This window comes from Salvia splendens, chromosome 6 (genome assembly GCF_004379255.2).
Source record: "Salvia splendens isolate huo1 chromosome 6, SspV2, whole genome shotgun sequence".
NCBI classification, from domain to species: Eukaryota; Viridiplantae; Streptophyta; class Magnoliopsida; order Lamiales; family Lamiaceae; genus Salvia; species Salvia splendens.
Window position 1 is genome coordinate 36538899 of NC_056037.1, and position 17887 is coordinate 36556785.

The following is a 17887-nucleotide window of genomic DNA, read 5'->3' on the forward strand; positions in this document are numbered from 1 at the left end:
ATATTGTACTTGTACTAAAGAGTGTGAATTCCCGCCTTCAGATCCTCACATACTGATCCAACACAATAATTAAGAGTAAATCTCAGACTATTTCTCAAGAATGTGAATTCCCACCTTTAGATCCTCACATATTGATCCAACACAGTAATAATGAGTAAATCTCAGACTGTTTCTCAAGAAAGCAGTCTTATACCTGGTGTGCACAAGGAGCCATCTTAATAGACTAAACTCATATACTACCATTGCCGAGATTTGAACCTAAGACCTCAATTACCTCCTTGAAGACTATCTAAACAACCTTGACATTATCTAAGTTGTACTAATTCATTGTATTGCAAATAATTTGTTATGTCGAAATAAACATATGATCATAGTTCGTGTAGGAAACGAATATCATAATCAAATCTATAAACCAACGGACCTTTATTGTTTGTTTATCATCACTTCTCCTAAACATAAAACATCTAAAATAAAGTATTACTAGTACTATTGGGTGAAATTGAGTTTTACAATTTACTATTCATACATATTTATGACATGTGGGTTCATTACTTGATTGAAATTCTTACCAAACTATCAATGTACCAAGTACTTGCTACCTTTTATTGGTAAAGATATATCTTTTCTTCTCCTTTAATCTTTGTCACATGCTAGATAAAAACAAACGATTTCAAAATTTTATGCATAAGATTATGAAAAGCTTTTGGAAGTGGGGGGAGAGCTGATTTGTTGCAACCAATATTATGATTTAGGACACCAAATATGCTATCTTTGTAGAAGAAAGTCTAAAGATTAAATTTCACATGTTTTTAACCCCCAGTAAAAAGAATGAGAGGTATAAGATGATTTCATATGATAACTATCACCACTCAAAAGATGCCTATTTATTTATGTTATGCTACATGGTGCATCTTATATTGGCACCCCCTCCGTTCCATAGTAATAGAGTCATTTTGACATTTTGGTACGTTCCATAGTAATAGAGTAACTTTCATTTTAGTAAAAGTCAACACATTTTCCACATCTACTTTACTCTCTCTTACTTTTTTCTCTCTTTATCTCTCAACCTTTTTCATTTTCCACTTTATTCTCCATTTACTTAACTCACCTAACACAATTTTTCTTAATCTCCGTGCCGAAAAGAAACGTCTCCATTACTATGGAACAGAGGGAGTATCATTTATGAGTCGCTCTTATTTAGTGCACATTAGTATGAGTTGTTTTGTTTTTATGCATTTATTTTGATTTTATTATTTTTAAAAGGTCAATGGCATCATTAATTTTATAAATTATATAAAAATCAAAAGTTAATTATTATTTTTACATTACTTATAAAGAAAATTTAGAAATGGAGAATTGATTTTTATGTTTCAATGCAAAACCATTTAAAAATTAAATTAAAAATCTGAAACAACACACTTCGGCAAAAATGCATTTGGGTTGTTTTAAAAAGTTAAAAATAAAATAACATGAGAACAGTTGAAGTTCTGGAATTCTGATAAATGAATAGTTTATTATGTAATGTAAAAGTGAAAGGAAAAAATGGATTAGTATCACATGTTATCAAACTTAACTATTTCAAGCTCTAACAAAAGGAATTTAGAATAATCCACCACTATTTTATTTCTATTTACGGCGGTGAAATTACAAAAGTAAAAGGAAAAAAATAATATCGTAGGGACAATTTAGGGAAGAAAAATAGCAATCGAGTGGGAGTGAAGAAAAAAAAAGAGAAATGTTGGCGTACGGTCAATATTACTCATCGAAAGTATGGGGTGGTGACGTGTAAATACGGCATTGGCTACAATAAAACAATAACAATTAAGCAACAAAACAGCACAACACAACACCAATCCCTCCCCCCTCCCTCGCAACATGCATATACATACAACCTTTAGATATAGAGAGAGAAAGCGGAGAGAGAGAGTCGAAGAGTAGTTATGGAGTGAATGATGGAAGGGGTGGGCATGTTACGGCAGCTTATTTTGGAACTCTATGGTTCTCCTCCCCCTTCCAATCACTCTATTCAGCTTCAACCCCTCAGGTCTCTCTCTATTTCTCATTTTCCGTTTGATTTTGCTGCGAATCGATTTGATTTCTGGATGTTTCGTTGCTCATGCGAAGATTTGTTTTCGTTTCTGTCTCTGTTTTTGGACTAGGTGACGGATTTTTTGCCTTGTAAATGTTTACTTGCTTAAGTGGAAAGGGATTTTTATGCTATTTTACGTTTCTCTCTCTAGCTTCTGATTCATTCGTTCTGCTGCTTTGGCGTGGAAAATTTGATTTAATACAGTGTGTGTGTTGTGGAGTTCTGAGTATTTGAAGCTGAAATCTATGGTTGCAATACTTGATTTGCTTTGCTTTGCACTGGATAAAATTGCTTCTGATTCGATTAATTGGAAGAAGAATTGGTAAAATTCGTGAGTATTGTATTGTTGCTTTTTGGTATCCTTTATGTTATATTCTTTTGGCGTTTCAGACTTTCAGAAGAACTTTGTTGCCATTTCCAGAAAGTTTTTTGTATGGAGTATTGAGTTTTACTACATTTTTGGCTTTCAATTTTCATTTGTAGACTTCATGAGTGACCTTCGTAGTTGTTTGTGCTAGCTAATATTTGTTTTGTTTGACCAGTGTGTGCATCTAGGTATGTATCGTCCTAATCCGAGTGAAAATTTGTGCTTTGGTGCTATGTGATTGCGTTCTTTTTGCCTATTTCTCCCTTCAGTTGCAGTTTATTTGTTGTGGTATGGTATTGATGGAAGATTAAAATTGAAATCTCGGCTCTGGAAACTCTCCTTCTGCATTATGAAATCTTTTAGGTAATATATTTCATATGTGCAAGTAAGGTGACGTCTAATGATTTTGATACCATTAATATCACATAAACGAGCAATGGATGTTGTCATTAATTGTGTAGATTGATGAATATAACAGAGATGGCTCCTTGTCGTTTTTTTGTCACTAGAATTGGGCAATAATATCAAATCTCAGATTGTTGATGCTCATCAGCTCATGCATTTAATTATTTGTCATTGGATTTCTTACATATTCTAGTAGCCTCTTCTACTTCCACCATTTACCGTGGCGTTCCACATTCCATTCACTTAACACTAAATTAGGTGCTATCTTTTCATATTTCTAAAATGGTCATTTAAGGTTGGAGGTAGGGACTTGTATTGCATGGAAAACAACATGTGGTTTATGAATATTATGATTGTACCCTTTTTCGCTTCTAACTTTTCATATGATATCTTTATGTGTGTGCGCGTGTTTACGGAGGGTGTATGCTTTTTCACTTCTACCCTTTTTTCTGTGATGCATTCATGAAATTTTATGGCAGCTTACGCATTCATAGAAAGGGGAAGAGCATGAAATCTGCTATGAATTGGTTGGAGATTGCAATTTAGGGGCAAGTGTTATGTTAAAGCTCTTACAAACTGTATGTTGGCCTATGCTTATGCCATCAATAGTTTCATGGGCATACTTGTTTTTTAACCTAAACTAAGTTTATTTGCACCTTTTGGCTGTAGTTTTTAGAAAGTTGGACACAATTTTTTGTGTTCTCCTGGTCCTTCTGGTCTATATTTAATTATTTGTGATACACCTTGTTGAAAAAGCTAGAAGTTAGGAGTCTCATGGATTCAAGTACTTCATTTCTCCATTAGGCTACCATCACAAGATAGTTGGATGTAATTCACCTTTGTTTGTTTGTTTTATGTTTTAAGCCCCTTTTAAATGAGATAATACCATTTTTTCCAGGTCACTGCATACTGACTTTTCGAGCAGCTTAGTAACCGCATTTGATATTAGCCATATGCTTCTTGCAAAAAACAAAAAAAGTCACGCCATCAAGTTAGTCACAATAACATAACCCAGATCATAGACCTCATGAAACTTGCATCTTATCTTATCTTTTCAAACCAAAGATCAAATGCGTGTTGAACGATTTAACTGCTTACTACCTACTGGTATGCATTGTGATCTATTTGAATACTTTGGCAGAGATTCTTTTGATCTCTCTAGTTCCAAGACTTTTCCTTGAAAGAATTTGAAGCTTTGGTTATAATGCAATCATTGCTAGTTTTCCAAATGTTGGCATGATTCTGGATAAATAAATTTTTCTATGTGATAATCCAATTGTTTATTGCAATGGTCTAAAAGCTCGGCCAGTGTGGCTTGTTTGAAGATGTGATTCTTCTGCATAGACATATTTTTTCATGCAATTTCTGAGCGAACACTGTTAAGAAAATATGAGGGATCTATAATTCAGTCGTAGTTTGCTTGTCAACTTCATCTTATTTTATGTTCCTTTGACGTCATTGATAATTATCCTGTGTACCAATTCTTCCAGTTAGTTTACCCCTGATTTATTTGTTCACATATGTTTTGCTAACAAGAACACATATTTCTGGCAGTAAGGGATCTGATACTATTGCATATTTGTGGTATGTGAATTAAATTGATTCACATTTCTAGACCACTTCACTTCCGTTATTGATCAGCTGCATTTTTTTTGTACCTCAGTTTGATTGGGCTTTTTAGTATTTATGAACTTGTCTCTTGTGGTATATGAATTAAATTGATTTTTGACTCACTTTTCTAAACCACATTACTTCCCTTATTGGTCGCCTGCATTTTTTCGTAACTCGGTTTGATTGTGCTTTTTAGTATTTATGAACTTTTCTCTTGCTACGTAGCCAAGTTTAGAATCTAATTATACCTTTGATATTTTGCAGATGGTGTTTCTTGAATCTTGAATCTAGTAGCTCTTTGGAAGACAGTTTTTACAACATAATAATGACTGCTGGTAAATCTGAAAATCTAAAAATGCTTGAACCGGGCAAACCTCCACCCTCAAAGAAAGCTAGAAAGGAGCATAGTCGTGGAAAAGCAACTTCCACTGCGAGCTCAAATGAAATCATGGAAAATCATATCTGGAAAGATTTTCCAGAGGACCTCTTCGAAGCTGTAATAGCAAGACTTCCCATACCAGCATTTTTCCGCTTCCGTTCAGTTTGTCAGAAGTGGAATTCATTGCTTACTTCTCAAAGCTTCCCCCAGCAATGTGCTGAGGTAATGCATACAAAGTGTTGGTTCTATACCATCACCCATGAGAACGTCAATACAGGAGCAATGTATGATCCTTCATTGAAGAAGTGGCACCATCCAACAGTGCCTGCGTTGCCAACCAAACAAATCGTTCTGCCAGTGGCATCAGCTGGAGGTCTCATCTGCTTCCTTGACATCGGTCACAGAAGCTTCTACGTGTGTAACCCTCTAACGAGATCATTCAAGGAATTGCCAGCCAGGTCTGTGAAAGTGTGGTCGCGTGTAGCTGTTGGGATGATGCTGAATGGCGGCTCCCCCAACTCAGGGTATAAGATCCTTTGGGTTGGTTGTGAGGGGGACTTCGAAGTGTTCAACTCTGCAAAGAACTCTTGGATTCGTCCGGGAAGCATGCCCCCGAGTATCAAGCTTCCACTAGCGCTCAACTTCAGGTCTCAGGCGGTTTCAGTTGAGGGGACGATGTATTTCATGCGGTCAGACCCAGACGGGCTCCTGTCGTATGATATGGACAACGGGATGTGGAAACAGTACGTAATCCCTGTCCCTCCTCACCTGAGTGATCACACACTGGCGGAGAGCGGAGGCAGGATCATGCTTGTTGGGCTGCTGACGAAGAATGCAGCGACATGCGTGTATATATGGGAGTTGCAGAAGATGACTCTGCTGTGGAAGGAGGTTGACAGAATGCCAAACATATGGTGCTTGGAATTTTATGGAAAGCACGTTAGAATGACTTGTCTGGGTAACAAAGGCTTGCTTATGCTATCCCTCAGGTCGAAACAGATGAATCGACTCGTGACTTATGATCTAGCCAGCCGGGAGTGGCTTAAGGTCCCCGGTTGTGTGTTGCCGCGCACCCGGAAGAGGCAATGGATTGCCTGCGGCACTGCTTTTCACCCTTGTTTGACTGCAATCGCTTAGTGTTTCAACTCTAGACATTGATTGTGGGATTCCTCTGCCAACCAAATAATTGTTGTACTATATTACTATTATGGATCAAATCCCATCCTCGTTATTATTGCACCTCTTCCTCCCCTTGTTTCCATTTTCTTACGACAGGCTACAAAATGGTTTCCACTCTGAAAAAAACTGATTTATATTGGTTCAGTCTGATACAATCCTGAGCCATTCTTTTTTCTGCTATAACAGTATAATAGTAGATTTTAACAAATCGATTCTTAGGAAATGTTGAATCAAACTTTCCTCCTTCAACAAAAGAAACTCGAGCTTCTTGACTAGATGAACTTTCTTTGTCTAGGTCCCAATTCATTCCTAAACAATTACTACTAACTAATTGAATATTTATATCAGAAATTTTTCGAATTGGTTTACCAGTCTCATAATTATAATTGACAACACGAAGTTCCACATTATCCCTTTCTTGCCACGGATCTGAGGGAAAAGCGTTCCTAATTGTACTAACCGTTATTTCAAAGGTGACGACAGGGTGAACTAAAACAAATATTTTGCCTGTGATCCGTTGAACATACATTCAAATTTTTCCATTTTTTAGATTCCTTGGAATTTGTTTTGCTTGTAACTAGATGCTATATTTATTTATTTCTTGTTCGTCGGCTGTGACAATGTATTTATGTAAATCTCTCTTTATTTATTTATTATCATAGTACTAGTATATTGTATCTCAAAATACCCCTATTGCCAATTTAAAGCTAGATAACGTCTATCCTGATTTATCATAGTATATTGTATCACAATATCATACTTATTATCTAACGAATCAAACACCGTCAATCTATAAAATATTCAGCACTTCCAATTCTATTAATTACCAAAAGTTTCCTTTAATGACTGATTTTACACACTTAACTCAAATCTTGCCAATTGGAAAACCAAAACTGACCCAAAAGTAAACACCCAAATAAAACTTTGGTCTAATTCAGCTCGTTTGAGTATTCTGATATAGTCTACATTTTGGAGTATATTTTGATTCAGTAGTAAACTGTAATCACATTAGAGTTTTAAAGAATGTAAACATCCCAGTGTACATATATAGTAAAAGAGGAACAAACACATGAAAGATTAAAGTAAAACTTATACAAAGTTTTAAGTCAAACACATAATAAAGCTACAAAGGTTTCACATTTCAGAATATAGGCTATCAATTGAGAAGAGCCGTTGCAGCGCCACCTCTCAAGACGTCCATGTGAAATATGGTGTGCAGTTAAGCCATGCCTCCACTCGTTGCCGTCCTGATTATCTGGAATAGCGCTGAAAAAAAAAGGTACAAAAAATTCAGAGTGATCACATAAATAACGAATCATCAAAATGGTCGAATCTACCCTAGGTTTTGATATGTCTATAGATTACAACTTTAGATGATAGAGTCACCATTCAATAATGTCAAGATTGACTCTTTTTAGGTCACGCTACTATAAAGCACATACACATTTTTTCTATTGTAGTCGTAGAAGGTCGATAGTGGCATATGGTGATTGGGATCAATATTTCTTATCTTTCTAAGTAAGCAGACTGGAAAGAGTAAATACTATACCAGACGACAAAGATCAATGAAATATTACAGCTACATATGTGGGATGATGAGACAGATAATAGACCATTCCTTCCAAAATCACCAGTATCTCATGAGAAAGAAACCTAGCAGCCATGTTGGCAAGAAGGACCAGGACAGATCATTAATGTCGAGATTAACTCATTTTAGGCCACGGCTACCATAAAGTAGTAGTACTAACATATTTTCTCTACTGTAGTAGGTAGATAGTAGTAGCTGATAGTAATTGAGATCTATTTCTTATCTTTCTAAGAAAGTAGACTTGCAAATATATACTCCTAATAACCAACACGAATCAACAAAATACTGCAACTACATAAGTAGGATGATGACACATATATATAGACCCTTCCTTCCCAAATCACCATTATCTAGTTGGCAAGACGATAAGAAGGACCAGGAAAAATCAGTAATGTCGTGATTTAACTCTTTTTAGGCTACAGCTAAATATGAAGCACATGTATGAAAAGACTATCAAAGGTAAATATTAACCAACAGTCCAACACAGATCAACGAAATAGTAAAACTATGTGTGAGGGATGATAATGCATTCTTACATGATCCAATGACGACAAATATGAAAAACCCAATCAAGACTGGGCCAACAGCTAAGTTGTTCCCCTTCTTTGCGCTCGAATCAGTAACTGCTCCACGTTTATTGATGTTCTTCTCAAACTTCTCTACCTTCCTTTCAGCAAGCCTCCTTGAAGTTGTCTGCATAATCACATATTTCCAAGATGTTTATGGTGCACAGATGAATCACAAACTGACACTAAGTCTAATACACATCTGAATTCTCATAATTGGAGTACAATATACACAGATAATAATCATACACTGATACGCATTTATGATCCATTAATCTAATTGTATATTTATGAAGGCCACAAATCAAAATTATGAAACAGTCATTTCACCTTAAATTATGCAAAAATACTTTTCAAGTCATTGTTATCCGAAAATATACTCTTTCAAAATAGGGATAAATACTTTCCAAATCATTGTTTTTCGGAAATATATAAATCTTGCCAAAATTAACTGCAGTGCGACAGATCAATAGGTGCTTTATCGGAATGCAAACATAATTACATCAATCGATTTCCAGCTAGATACAAAAATATCGCAAAACATCAGAAACGGAAGAATCGATTTCCAGCAAAGATCTAAAGCAATTCATACCTCAACCGTCCTCTACGAAGAGATCTAGATTGAAATCTTGAAAAAATAGCAAAAAACAGAAACATAAATTGATCGATAGAGAAACTAAACCATAGGATAAAAAAAGCAAAGATCGTTATGGAACAAATATACGTTCATAAAGCATAACGAACAGAAACTGAGAAAAGGGACGAAAATCCAGCAATTCAACCGAAATAACAAAATAAAAAGGATAATTACCATTTTTACGGCAAGATCTGGTGTCTGGAAAAGGATCCAACGAAAGAATTGCCGGAGAAACGATGGAAGATTTGGCGAACGATCTGTGTGATTATGTGATTTATTTATCTCTTTCCTGACATGTTTGAAATTCCCAAATTCAGCAATTTAGGGATATTTATGAGGAGATGAGATGTTGACCAGCTTTCATTGACCTACATTATTATTTAAATAAAACTGTGTTTTTTTACTAAATAAATTATTGGTAGTAAATATTAAGAGTAAAGGCCAAAATTGGTCCTGAACATATAGCCATTTTACGATTTTGGTCCTAAACATTATCTTTTGGATTTTTTGGTCCTGCACATATGGACATTTGATCATTTTGGTCCTCCGTCAATATTTCCGTTAAAAACTAACGGTCAACATTATCTTTTGGATTTTTTGGTCCTGCACATATGGACATTTGATCATTTTGGTCCTGCACATATGAAATTTTGATCATTTTGGTCCTCCGTCAACATTTTCGTTAAAAACTAACGGTCAACGGCCGATTTTTGACTAAAACAATGGGTTGGGTCGGGTCGTGTTTGGGTCGGGTTTGGGTTACACGTTAAGAAAAAAATAATATTTTCTTAAAATCTAAGCATAATATTTTCGTTAAAACCTAAGCATAATATTCTTAAAAATTTAATTAATATTTTTTAATTAATAAAATTAAAGTATAGTATTTTTTAATTAATTTTTTCATGAATTTGAAGAAAATATTATGCTTAGATTTTATTAAAAATAATTTTTTAATTATTTAATTTTATTATATAGATTTAATATTAGTATACTTTAATTTTATTATTTTGACTAAAAATGATTATTTTAATTTGATAATTTTTTATTTTATCGTGTAATATCATGTTTAAATCGTATAATAACATCATGTTTTAGTCGTTATAATATTTTTAATCAACAAAAATAACTAAAAATTAAAGTTTTATAATTTTTTAATTAATAAAAAATAATTATTTTTTTTCTTAACGTGTAACCCAAACCCGACCCAAACACGACCCGACTCAACCTATTGTTTTAGTCAAAAATCGGCCGTTGACCGTTAGTTTTTAACGAAAATGTTGACGGAGGACCAAAATGATCAAAATTCCATATGTGCAGGACCAAAATGATCAAATGTCCATATGTGCAGGACCAAAAAATCCAAAAGATAATGTTGACCGTTAGTTTTTAACGAAAATGTTGACGGAGGACCAAAATGATCAAATTTTCATATGTTCAGGACCAAAATGATCAAATGTCCATATGTGCAGGACCAAAAAATCCAAAAGATAATGTTTAAGACCAAAATCGTAAAATGGCTATATGTTCAGGACCAATTTTGGCCTTTACTCAAATATTAATCACGTGTTCGTGAGTTGCGACTCTTCCTATACCCATTAACTGCCTTCCACTACATTTCATCAATAAACCGCCCGGCCATGCATGAATTACCAAATAAACGGTAGTTATTTTGGCGTGAAACAATGAGCCATTTGTCACACACATATTTTGCAAGCCAACGTGGAGTGATTGGGAGGTTTTACTAGGGTTACGATGCATAATATTTTAGCCTATAAATATGTCATTCAAAGGCTGGGTATCAACACATACCTACTTTCCTTATAGAAAACTCAAGCATACCATTTTTGCTCTTACCATAGGAGGAAAGCTTGACGACATGGAACCATTCCACACCATGCTCAAAGAGCTTGAGGCTTCCTCAATTTCTTTGGTTGTCAAAGTACGCTGCATTCGGGTTTTTGACACAACCGCTGCCATTCAAATTTCAACGTCGACAATTTCCTTTGTCGGTGTCATATGCTATAACAGTTAACAAGAGCCAAGGTTAATCTCTTGCGCATGTGGGATTACTTTTAAAAAAACCTATTTTTAGCCACAACCAATTGTATGTTGTTGTATCTAGAGTTACAAGTCGTGCATGATTGAAGATTTTAGTTTAGAATGATGAACTTAATAGTACTGTGTCTTCTACTGTAAATATTGTTTACAAAGAAGTTAGAACATATAAATTATTGTTTTGTAATTTAATCTATAGTAATTTATTTATATTTACCAATATGTTTTACTGTTGAACTATATATGACTTTTTTCCCCACTTTGTCAACGGGTGTTCACAATTTCTTTATTACAGATCCAATAAATTTTACCCACAATTTATGCATAAGCTTTAGTAAATAATTAGAAATATTATCTATGTTAGATAAATTTTACCCACCATATTATATTTTTTAAATAGTTCAATGTTCCGTGCATAGCACGGGTGAGATACTAGTTACAAATAGTAGTAGAATAAATTTACAAGAAATTCAGTAAAATTATATGTATTTAATATTTACATTTTGTACTGATTTATATTTAGTCTTCTGCTATTTTAATAAGGACTCCATCTGATTTGAAAGATTATATGTCATGATTAAATATGTATTATATTTAGTTTAATAGATTAATCTTATAACTTAATCTTTATATTTCATGATTAAATATATATTATATTTAGTTTAATAGATTAATCTTACAACTTAATCTTATAGGGATAATTATACGATAATGAGTCATAGTCACTTTTTTTCAACAAAATAATCTCATACCTTAATTATAAATGTTTAATTATATGATAATAAATCATAGTAACCGAACGTGCACCTATGAGTACTGTTGGTCACTCTTTTTTCTCGATCACTCTTATCCGGGGTTTCTGGTTTTGATTCGGAATTGTAAGTAGTAAAAGTAGTAACCATGCACGTCTAAACGAGAGTACAACTTTGATCATTTCCAAATTTCTCGTACTTCATTCATATTTAAACTCGTGCAATATATTAAAACATTAGTGTTATATCGATTTTAATCTGGGCAAAATTTAGATTTGGAAAATTTCTAAAAATATCAGAATTTGTGTATTTCACAGCCAACTTTATAATTTATGGGTAGAACTAAAACTTGGTTATAATGTAATGTATTTACAATCACTTGGCCTAAATAAAATTTGGATAAGTATGGTTGAGGGTTAGACTAGGAAAACTAATGTGTCATTTTATTTTGTCGTAGTGTTTTTTATATTGAACAATTAAAAATGGTAGAATACTAATGTGTTGAGGGTTAGACTTGGAAAACTAATGTGTCATTTTATTTTGTCGTAGTGTTTTTTATATTGAACAATTAAAAATTGGTAGAATACGATTTGTTTTCACACTAAAAAGCCAATAATCGATAGGCAGATAATACTTAACAATTTCATTCCAAAATAGCGACTTTTACAAATTTTCATGTATTTTTTCATCAACTACGTCAGTATTAATTTCATGCAATATCAATCAATACGAAGTAAGTAGTATTGAAGTCAACATACATTTGAACAACTTCATTCCTAAATAGTGGATTAAACAATTGTGTCCGTTTATTTTTTTTCTACAGCCACACCGGAATTAATTTCATACAATATCAATCAATATGAATCACATTGGATTAAAGTCCCATAACATACGCTTTTTAACAACTCCATTCCAAAATAGTGAATCGTGTTTGTTTCGTAATCTACGTCGATGTTACTTTCATGCAATATCAATCAATATGAATTAGGTACAAAGAATAGCTATTGGGCCCGCCGATGGATACCTTTGGTAATTACCAAAAAAAATATGAATTACGTTATTAAAGTTAATGGTTCAACAACTTCAATCCAAAATAGTGAATTACACAACTACGTCACGTATTTTTTTTACTAACTACGCCGGTATTAATTTCATGCTATGTCAATCAATAATGTAAACTACACAAATAGCAAGAAAATGCATCAAGTCTAAAACTTAACGAAATTATAAAAAATGAGAGTCAATACAGTTAAGAGTCTCGCTTTGCAGATCAAAGCCACAGTATTTCAACGGTGTTTGAACATGAAATATTGAACAAAATGATCAAAATCTAAATAGAAAAAGAGGTATGGCATGTTAACACTATAGTAGTAATGAAAAAGAGTTGCTTCATAAATCTCAGACTAGCAACCACTAGTATATACAGCTCCCGCCTACATACCTGTTGAGTCGCGAAACAGGAGGCCACGCAGTTCGTGCAATTCTAGCACTGTGTTGGCATGGCAAAAAAAGACCAAGAAAGCTAAGGATCCAAGAAAATCACCATCAATCCGCAACTTTTCATGGCTCTTCATGATGTGTTTCAGCATCCTAATGCGTCTCTATGCCTTGGTTCGTTTGCTATAAATATTCTCCTGCATCGAATATATGACCAACACGAATAAAACAATCAGCTAGAAATGTCTAGCTTTTGCCGGGGTCATTGCTTGATTTCTACCATGCACTAAACTAAGGACATTCCATTTTCTCATCTTCTGAAACTTCTACCACATTTGAACTGGTAATAGGATCCCAATCAAATGCCTTCACTGTTTCGATCTCCTCATCACAATCAACTGCCTTCACTGTTCCGATCTCCTCAACACAATCAACTGCTTTCACTGTTTTGATCTCCTCATCACAATCAACTGCCTTCACTGTTTCGATCTCCTCATCACAATCAACTGCCTTCACTGTTTTGATCTCCTCAATACAATCAACTGCCTTCACTGTTCCGATCTCCTCAACACAATCAACTGCCTTCACTGTTTTGATCTCCTCATCACAATCAACTGCCTTCACTGTTTCGATCTCCTCATCACAATCAACAGCCATCACTGTTTTGATCTCCTCAATACAATCAACTGCCTTCACTGTTTCGATCTCCTCATCACAATCAACTGCCTTCACTGTTTCGATCTCCTCATCACTCTCCACTAGCTCAATTGTTTCAATGTCCAACATAACTTGAAGAAATTGAGAAGGAATGGCAGCTGGATCCAACTCAAGACAACCTTTAGGTGACTTCGATCCTTCTTGGCCAGTAAGCAAATGGGAAGGGACCTGGTGAGAAAAACGAGAAAGTTCTTCCTTGGGGATCCTTCGTATTTCACTGGGATCGAAAAGCTGATGGAAAACAGCTTTAAAGCCAGCAACTTTAACTAAGGGAATGACTATTGTGCCCAGCTCCTCATCGCAGTCTTCAAGTACTTCAACCAAGTCGTATTTGAGCATTAATCTGTGTTCGGTGAGCTCATTCCACTCTGGGGACCAATTCCTGTACAAAGCCCAAACATCTCCTTTTCGAGGATAAATTAAAATGGTCTTAGAAGAGTATTTTGTACACCTAGCCTTGTGTGAGAAACAGTTTGCCGAGTCACAAATTTCATGTCTGCCGACTCCAAACTCCCCATATGTACTCGTAAAACCACTTACAAACCAGCTTCCTTTTCCTAGTCTGCTGTGGGTTGTGGAATTGAGCCAGCCTATAGTCACCTTGAAGGGATCTAGAGATATAACATTCTGAATCAGGGCATAGTTCCGGGGCATCCCATCATCATCATCGTACACAGCCCAAACTTGGTTGGCACCAAAACAGTTCTCTGTTCTGCTCTTATCAAAATCATGGAAATCAGGTTCCAGGACATTGATGCACATTTGTTCAACAACTTTCTCATCCGGATAAGAGTCCGAAGACCTGAAACCCCGTCTATTCAGAGGGTCAAGAATATCAGCTTTGGTTGAAGTTTCATTTTGTTTCTTATTTATAAGGTTATCCTCACTGGTCACATTCCTCACCACAGGAGCTGAGATGCACTCCTTGAGTTTTATTTGTATTTCATCACGAACCTTCTCCATCACTAGACGGTTGGCATCAACATGGCGTATGGCATTATGACTGCTTTCACATTTCGGAACATTATCCTGCTTACAGCCAGAAATATTTACTTGCTGTGAGATGCAACTTTCGCAGTTCGCCTGTTTCATTTTGTCTTTATTGGCACCACAATCTTCTGCCCCTTTTCTTCTCTTGGAAGGTTCAGAGTTCCTGAAGGCTTCCCCACCCATTGTCCTTTTGGACCCAACATTTTTCCGTCGCAATGCCTCCTCTTTTCTTGCAGCAGCTTGTGCTTTCTGCCTTTCCCGTTTGACTTTCTCATAAGCCTGGTGGACCATTTTAGCAGCTTTAACAGCAGATGGGCCATCACCGTTCTCACCAAAAGGGACCCACTGGAAATTATTCGGATTGGAGCCATTATTGCCTGTTGCGTGATGAGTACCTGAGTTATTTTTACAAGCATCAGATGCCTGCTGGCTCTTCCGTCGCTGAGAATTGCTCGACTGAGGTATCTTTGAACTCTTCGTAGAAGATGGAGGATCAATTTCAACTGCAAAGTAGGCCTCATGGCAATTGGGACAGAGAAGGTTGTGATTGAGATACATTCTAAGATATTCATATTGCATTTTACAACGATGGCAGACAGTCCAAAATGTGTGGCGTTCCTTCTTGCGAGGTGGATGAGGAACAGCTGAAGGATTCCTTTTACTGTTGTTACCCTTTTGAGCAGTGTTTGCAAAGTTGTAGAATCCATTTTGTGTTCCATCTGGCGAAGGACCCTCATTCTTACCTTTATTTCTCTGCTGAAATAGCCTACCGCACCTCTGGTCGTACGCTGTCCTCATGGACTTATCCGACAAAAAATTCCATGCTTGGGCGATAAACTGAAACGCGCCTTCAGCCCCGATAGACCTGTTTTTATCAGGATGAAGCTGAAGAGCCAGTTTCCGATACTGTTTCTTTATCGAGTCATCATCAGCTAAAGGGGTCAAACCAAGCACGCCATACCAATTTGATTCTCCATTCAATTTCTCCTCTTCAGCAGCAATATAGATCTCAAGCGTCATCACCATTTGAGAAATGCCCTCTAGTTCAGGATACAAATTCTGAGCTTTGAGAGCGAACTTCTTCGCCCCCTTAATGTCCCTTGCCAAAAACATCCTCTCGGAAATTTCCTTCGCTCTCAAGGCCTCATCTCTGTTGCACTCCATCTACCCCTTCCCCTCACTCTACGTTCCCTCTACGATCATCAAGTTAACAGAACATAAAATCAACTACTCATCCCCCAAAAAAGTAATTCAATAGTAAAGCACTACATCATTACTACTCATCATCTCAATTAAATGAAACCAAAAACAACAGCTAAAACACAGTTAATTCATTGAACAGAAGCAAGCCAACCTCAACCCTAAACCATCTAGAACAGAATTTCCAGAAAAAAAAAATGAAATCATGAGCTAAAGAATTCTAGCATATCCATCCTAAACCTGAATCACAACAAACTAACTATTACTTCAAACAACACAAAGACAACTGCATTCAATAAACAAAATTCAAAAAAATAACAACGAGCTAATTCCTCAGCTGCCCAAACCGAAATCGATAGCATACCGCAGAATAAAACGAAAAAAAATAAAATAAATATACCTCAAACAACATTATCAGTACATAGATAGCATCACATTATCATCGTCGGAAAAATTAAAAAAAACCCTAATCGGTGATCAGTACCGGATAATTTGTGGGAAGAGCGATAGAGACAAGTATGGTATCTATAGAATTGAAGCGCCGAATTTCATCACTTGAGTTTGAATTTCAGATTTCCGAATTTTGCTCCAAAATCTTCTCCGAGATTGGATTTTGGGGAAAGGATCTCAGTAGAGAATAGGTAATTTGTTCTTTTATTAAACTTTTCTTCAATTTCTTTTCCACGAATTTATAGCATTTGTCATTTGTTGCAATTTCTAACTATGGTTAGTTTTTAATCATGAGATGTATCTGAAATTTTAACTATGGTTAGTAAGATGGGATAGCCTTGCTTTTCACTCTTGAGAACATAATGCTAGTTGTGGTTAAGAGTAAAATAATGATTATAATTTTATTTAGATATTTTTAGTATCTCTTATTATTTGCTAGGGTTTTATTTCATAGTTGTATAATGATAATTTACTTAATTATTATAACTAGTTGCTTAATTAGAAGGGTATGTTTCAAAATAACTTTAGAATCATAATTGGTTACTTATTTAGAAGGCTGTATTTCAATATAACTTTAGAATAAGTGAATGAGGTGCTATGACGTGACTTATTAAAAAATAATCTAGTAGACTGTATATAAAACTATACATTAACGTAACAATTTTGTGTGACGTTTTTAGTAAAACAAGCTTATGTATAATACACGGACACCACGTAAACGATTTCACGTGTGAGCATATTAAACGAATATGAAAATTTACTACATGCATCCTCACGGTGTACACACATGGGAACATTTGAATAAATACAAATATAAATGAATTATCGCATATGCGAGTGTCTTGAATAAAGACAAAACATATCAATGAATGATCTATCACACGTACGAGCATTTTAAATAAAGGTTAAAACTCGGGCACGTGTATTCTCATTGTGTGCATATATCATAAATGAACTGTCACACTTGTGAGCATTCTGAATAAAGATCAAAACATATCATAAATGAATTGCAACACGTGTGATCATTTTTTTAAATAAACATGGAAGTTTTGGTGCGTACATTCTCACAATACGCACACATAAGAGCATTTGTATAAAGGCGAAAACATATCGTAATCGAATCGTCACATTGTGAGCATTTTGAATAAGACAAAAACCAATGTTTTAAAAACCGGACCGGACCGGCCGCGAACCAGTAAGTGGTCCGGTTCGGTTAGCTCTATAAAACCAGTGACATGTTTAACCGCCATGAACCGCCGAAACCGGCCGGCAGGACCGGTCTGACTGGGAACCGGAAACCGGTTCAAATGCTTTTCAAAATTTTTTAAAAAAATTTCGGTCTTGATAGGAATCGAACTAAAGACCTCTCGGTGAACTTCTTAACTATTCTACCACCACACCACAAGGACTTCTTGGTAATAACATGAACATAAGTTATTTTTATATGTTAAACACGAAATAATTT

General features: G+C 35.2%; 2 protein-coding genes across 3 annotated transcripts; one reads left to right on the forward strand and one right to left on the reverse strand.

Moving 5' to 3' along the window:
- The first annotated feature begins 1860 nt into the window (after nt 1-1860).
- On the forward strand, nt 1861-6090 carry LOC121810064 (F-box only protein 6-like). Of its 2 annotated transcripts, none has more exons than XM_042210960.1 (2): nt 1861-2044; nt 4737-6090. In XM_042210960.1, exons 1-2 carry the CDS (start codon nt 1950-1952, stop codon nt 5986-5988), a joined length of 1347 nt encoding a protein of 448 aa, XP_042066894.1. In that variant the 5' UTR covers nt 1861-1949; the 3' UTR covers nt 5989-6090. The 2 variants fall into 2 exon arrangements, with proteins under 2 accessions (XP_042066894.1, XP_042066895.1); XM_042210961.1 differs by lacking the exon at nt 1861-2044 and adding an exon at nt 2075-2819.
- A 6736-nt stretch (nt 6091-12826) lies between these two features.
- LOC121808647 lies at nt 12827-16629 on the reverse strand. The gene is made up of 2 exons (XM_042209233.1): nt 16457-16629; nt 12827-15965 (listed from the first exon to the last, which is right to left on the reverse strand). Exon 2 carries the CDS (start codon nt 15934-15936, stop codon nt 13357-13359), a length of 2580 nt encoding a protein of 859 aa, XP_042065167.1. The 5' UTR covers nt 15937-15965; nt 16457-16629; the 3' UTR covers nt 12827-13356.
- Nucleotides 16630-17887: the final 1258 nt, after the last annotated feature.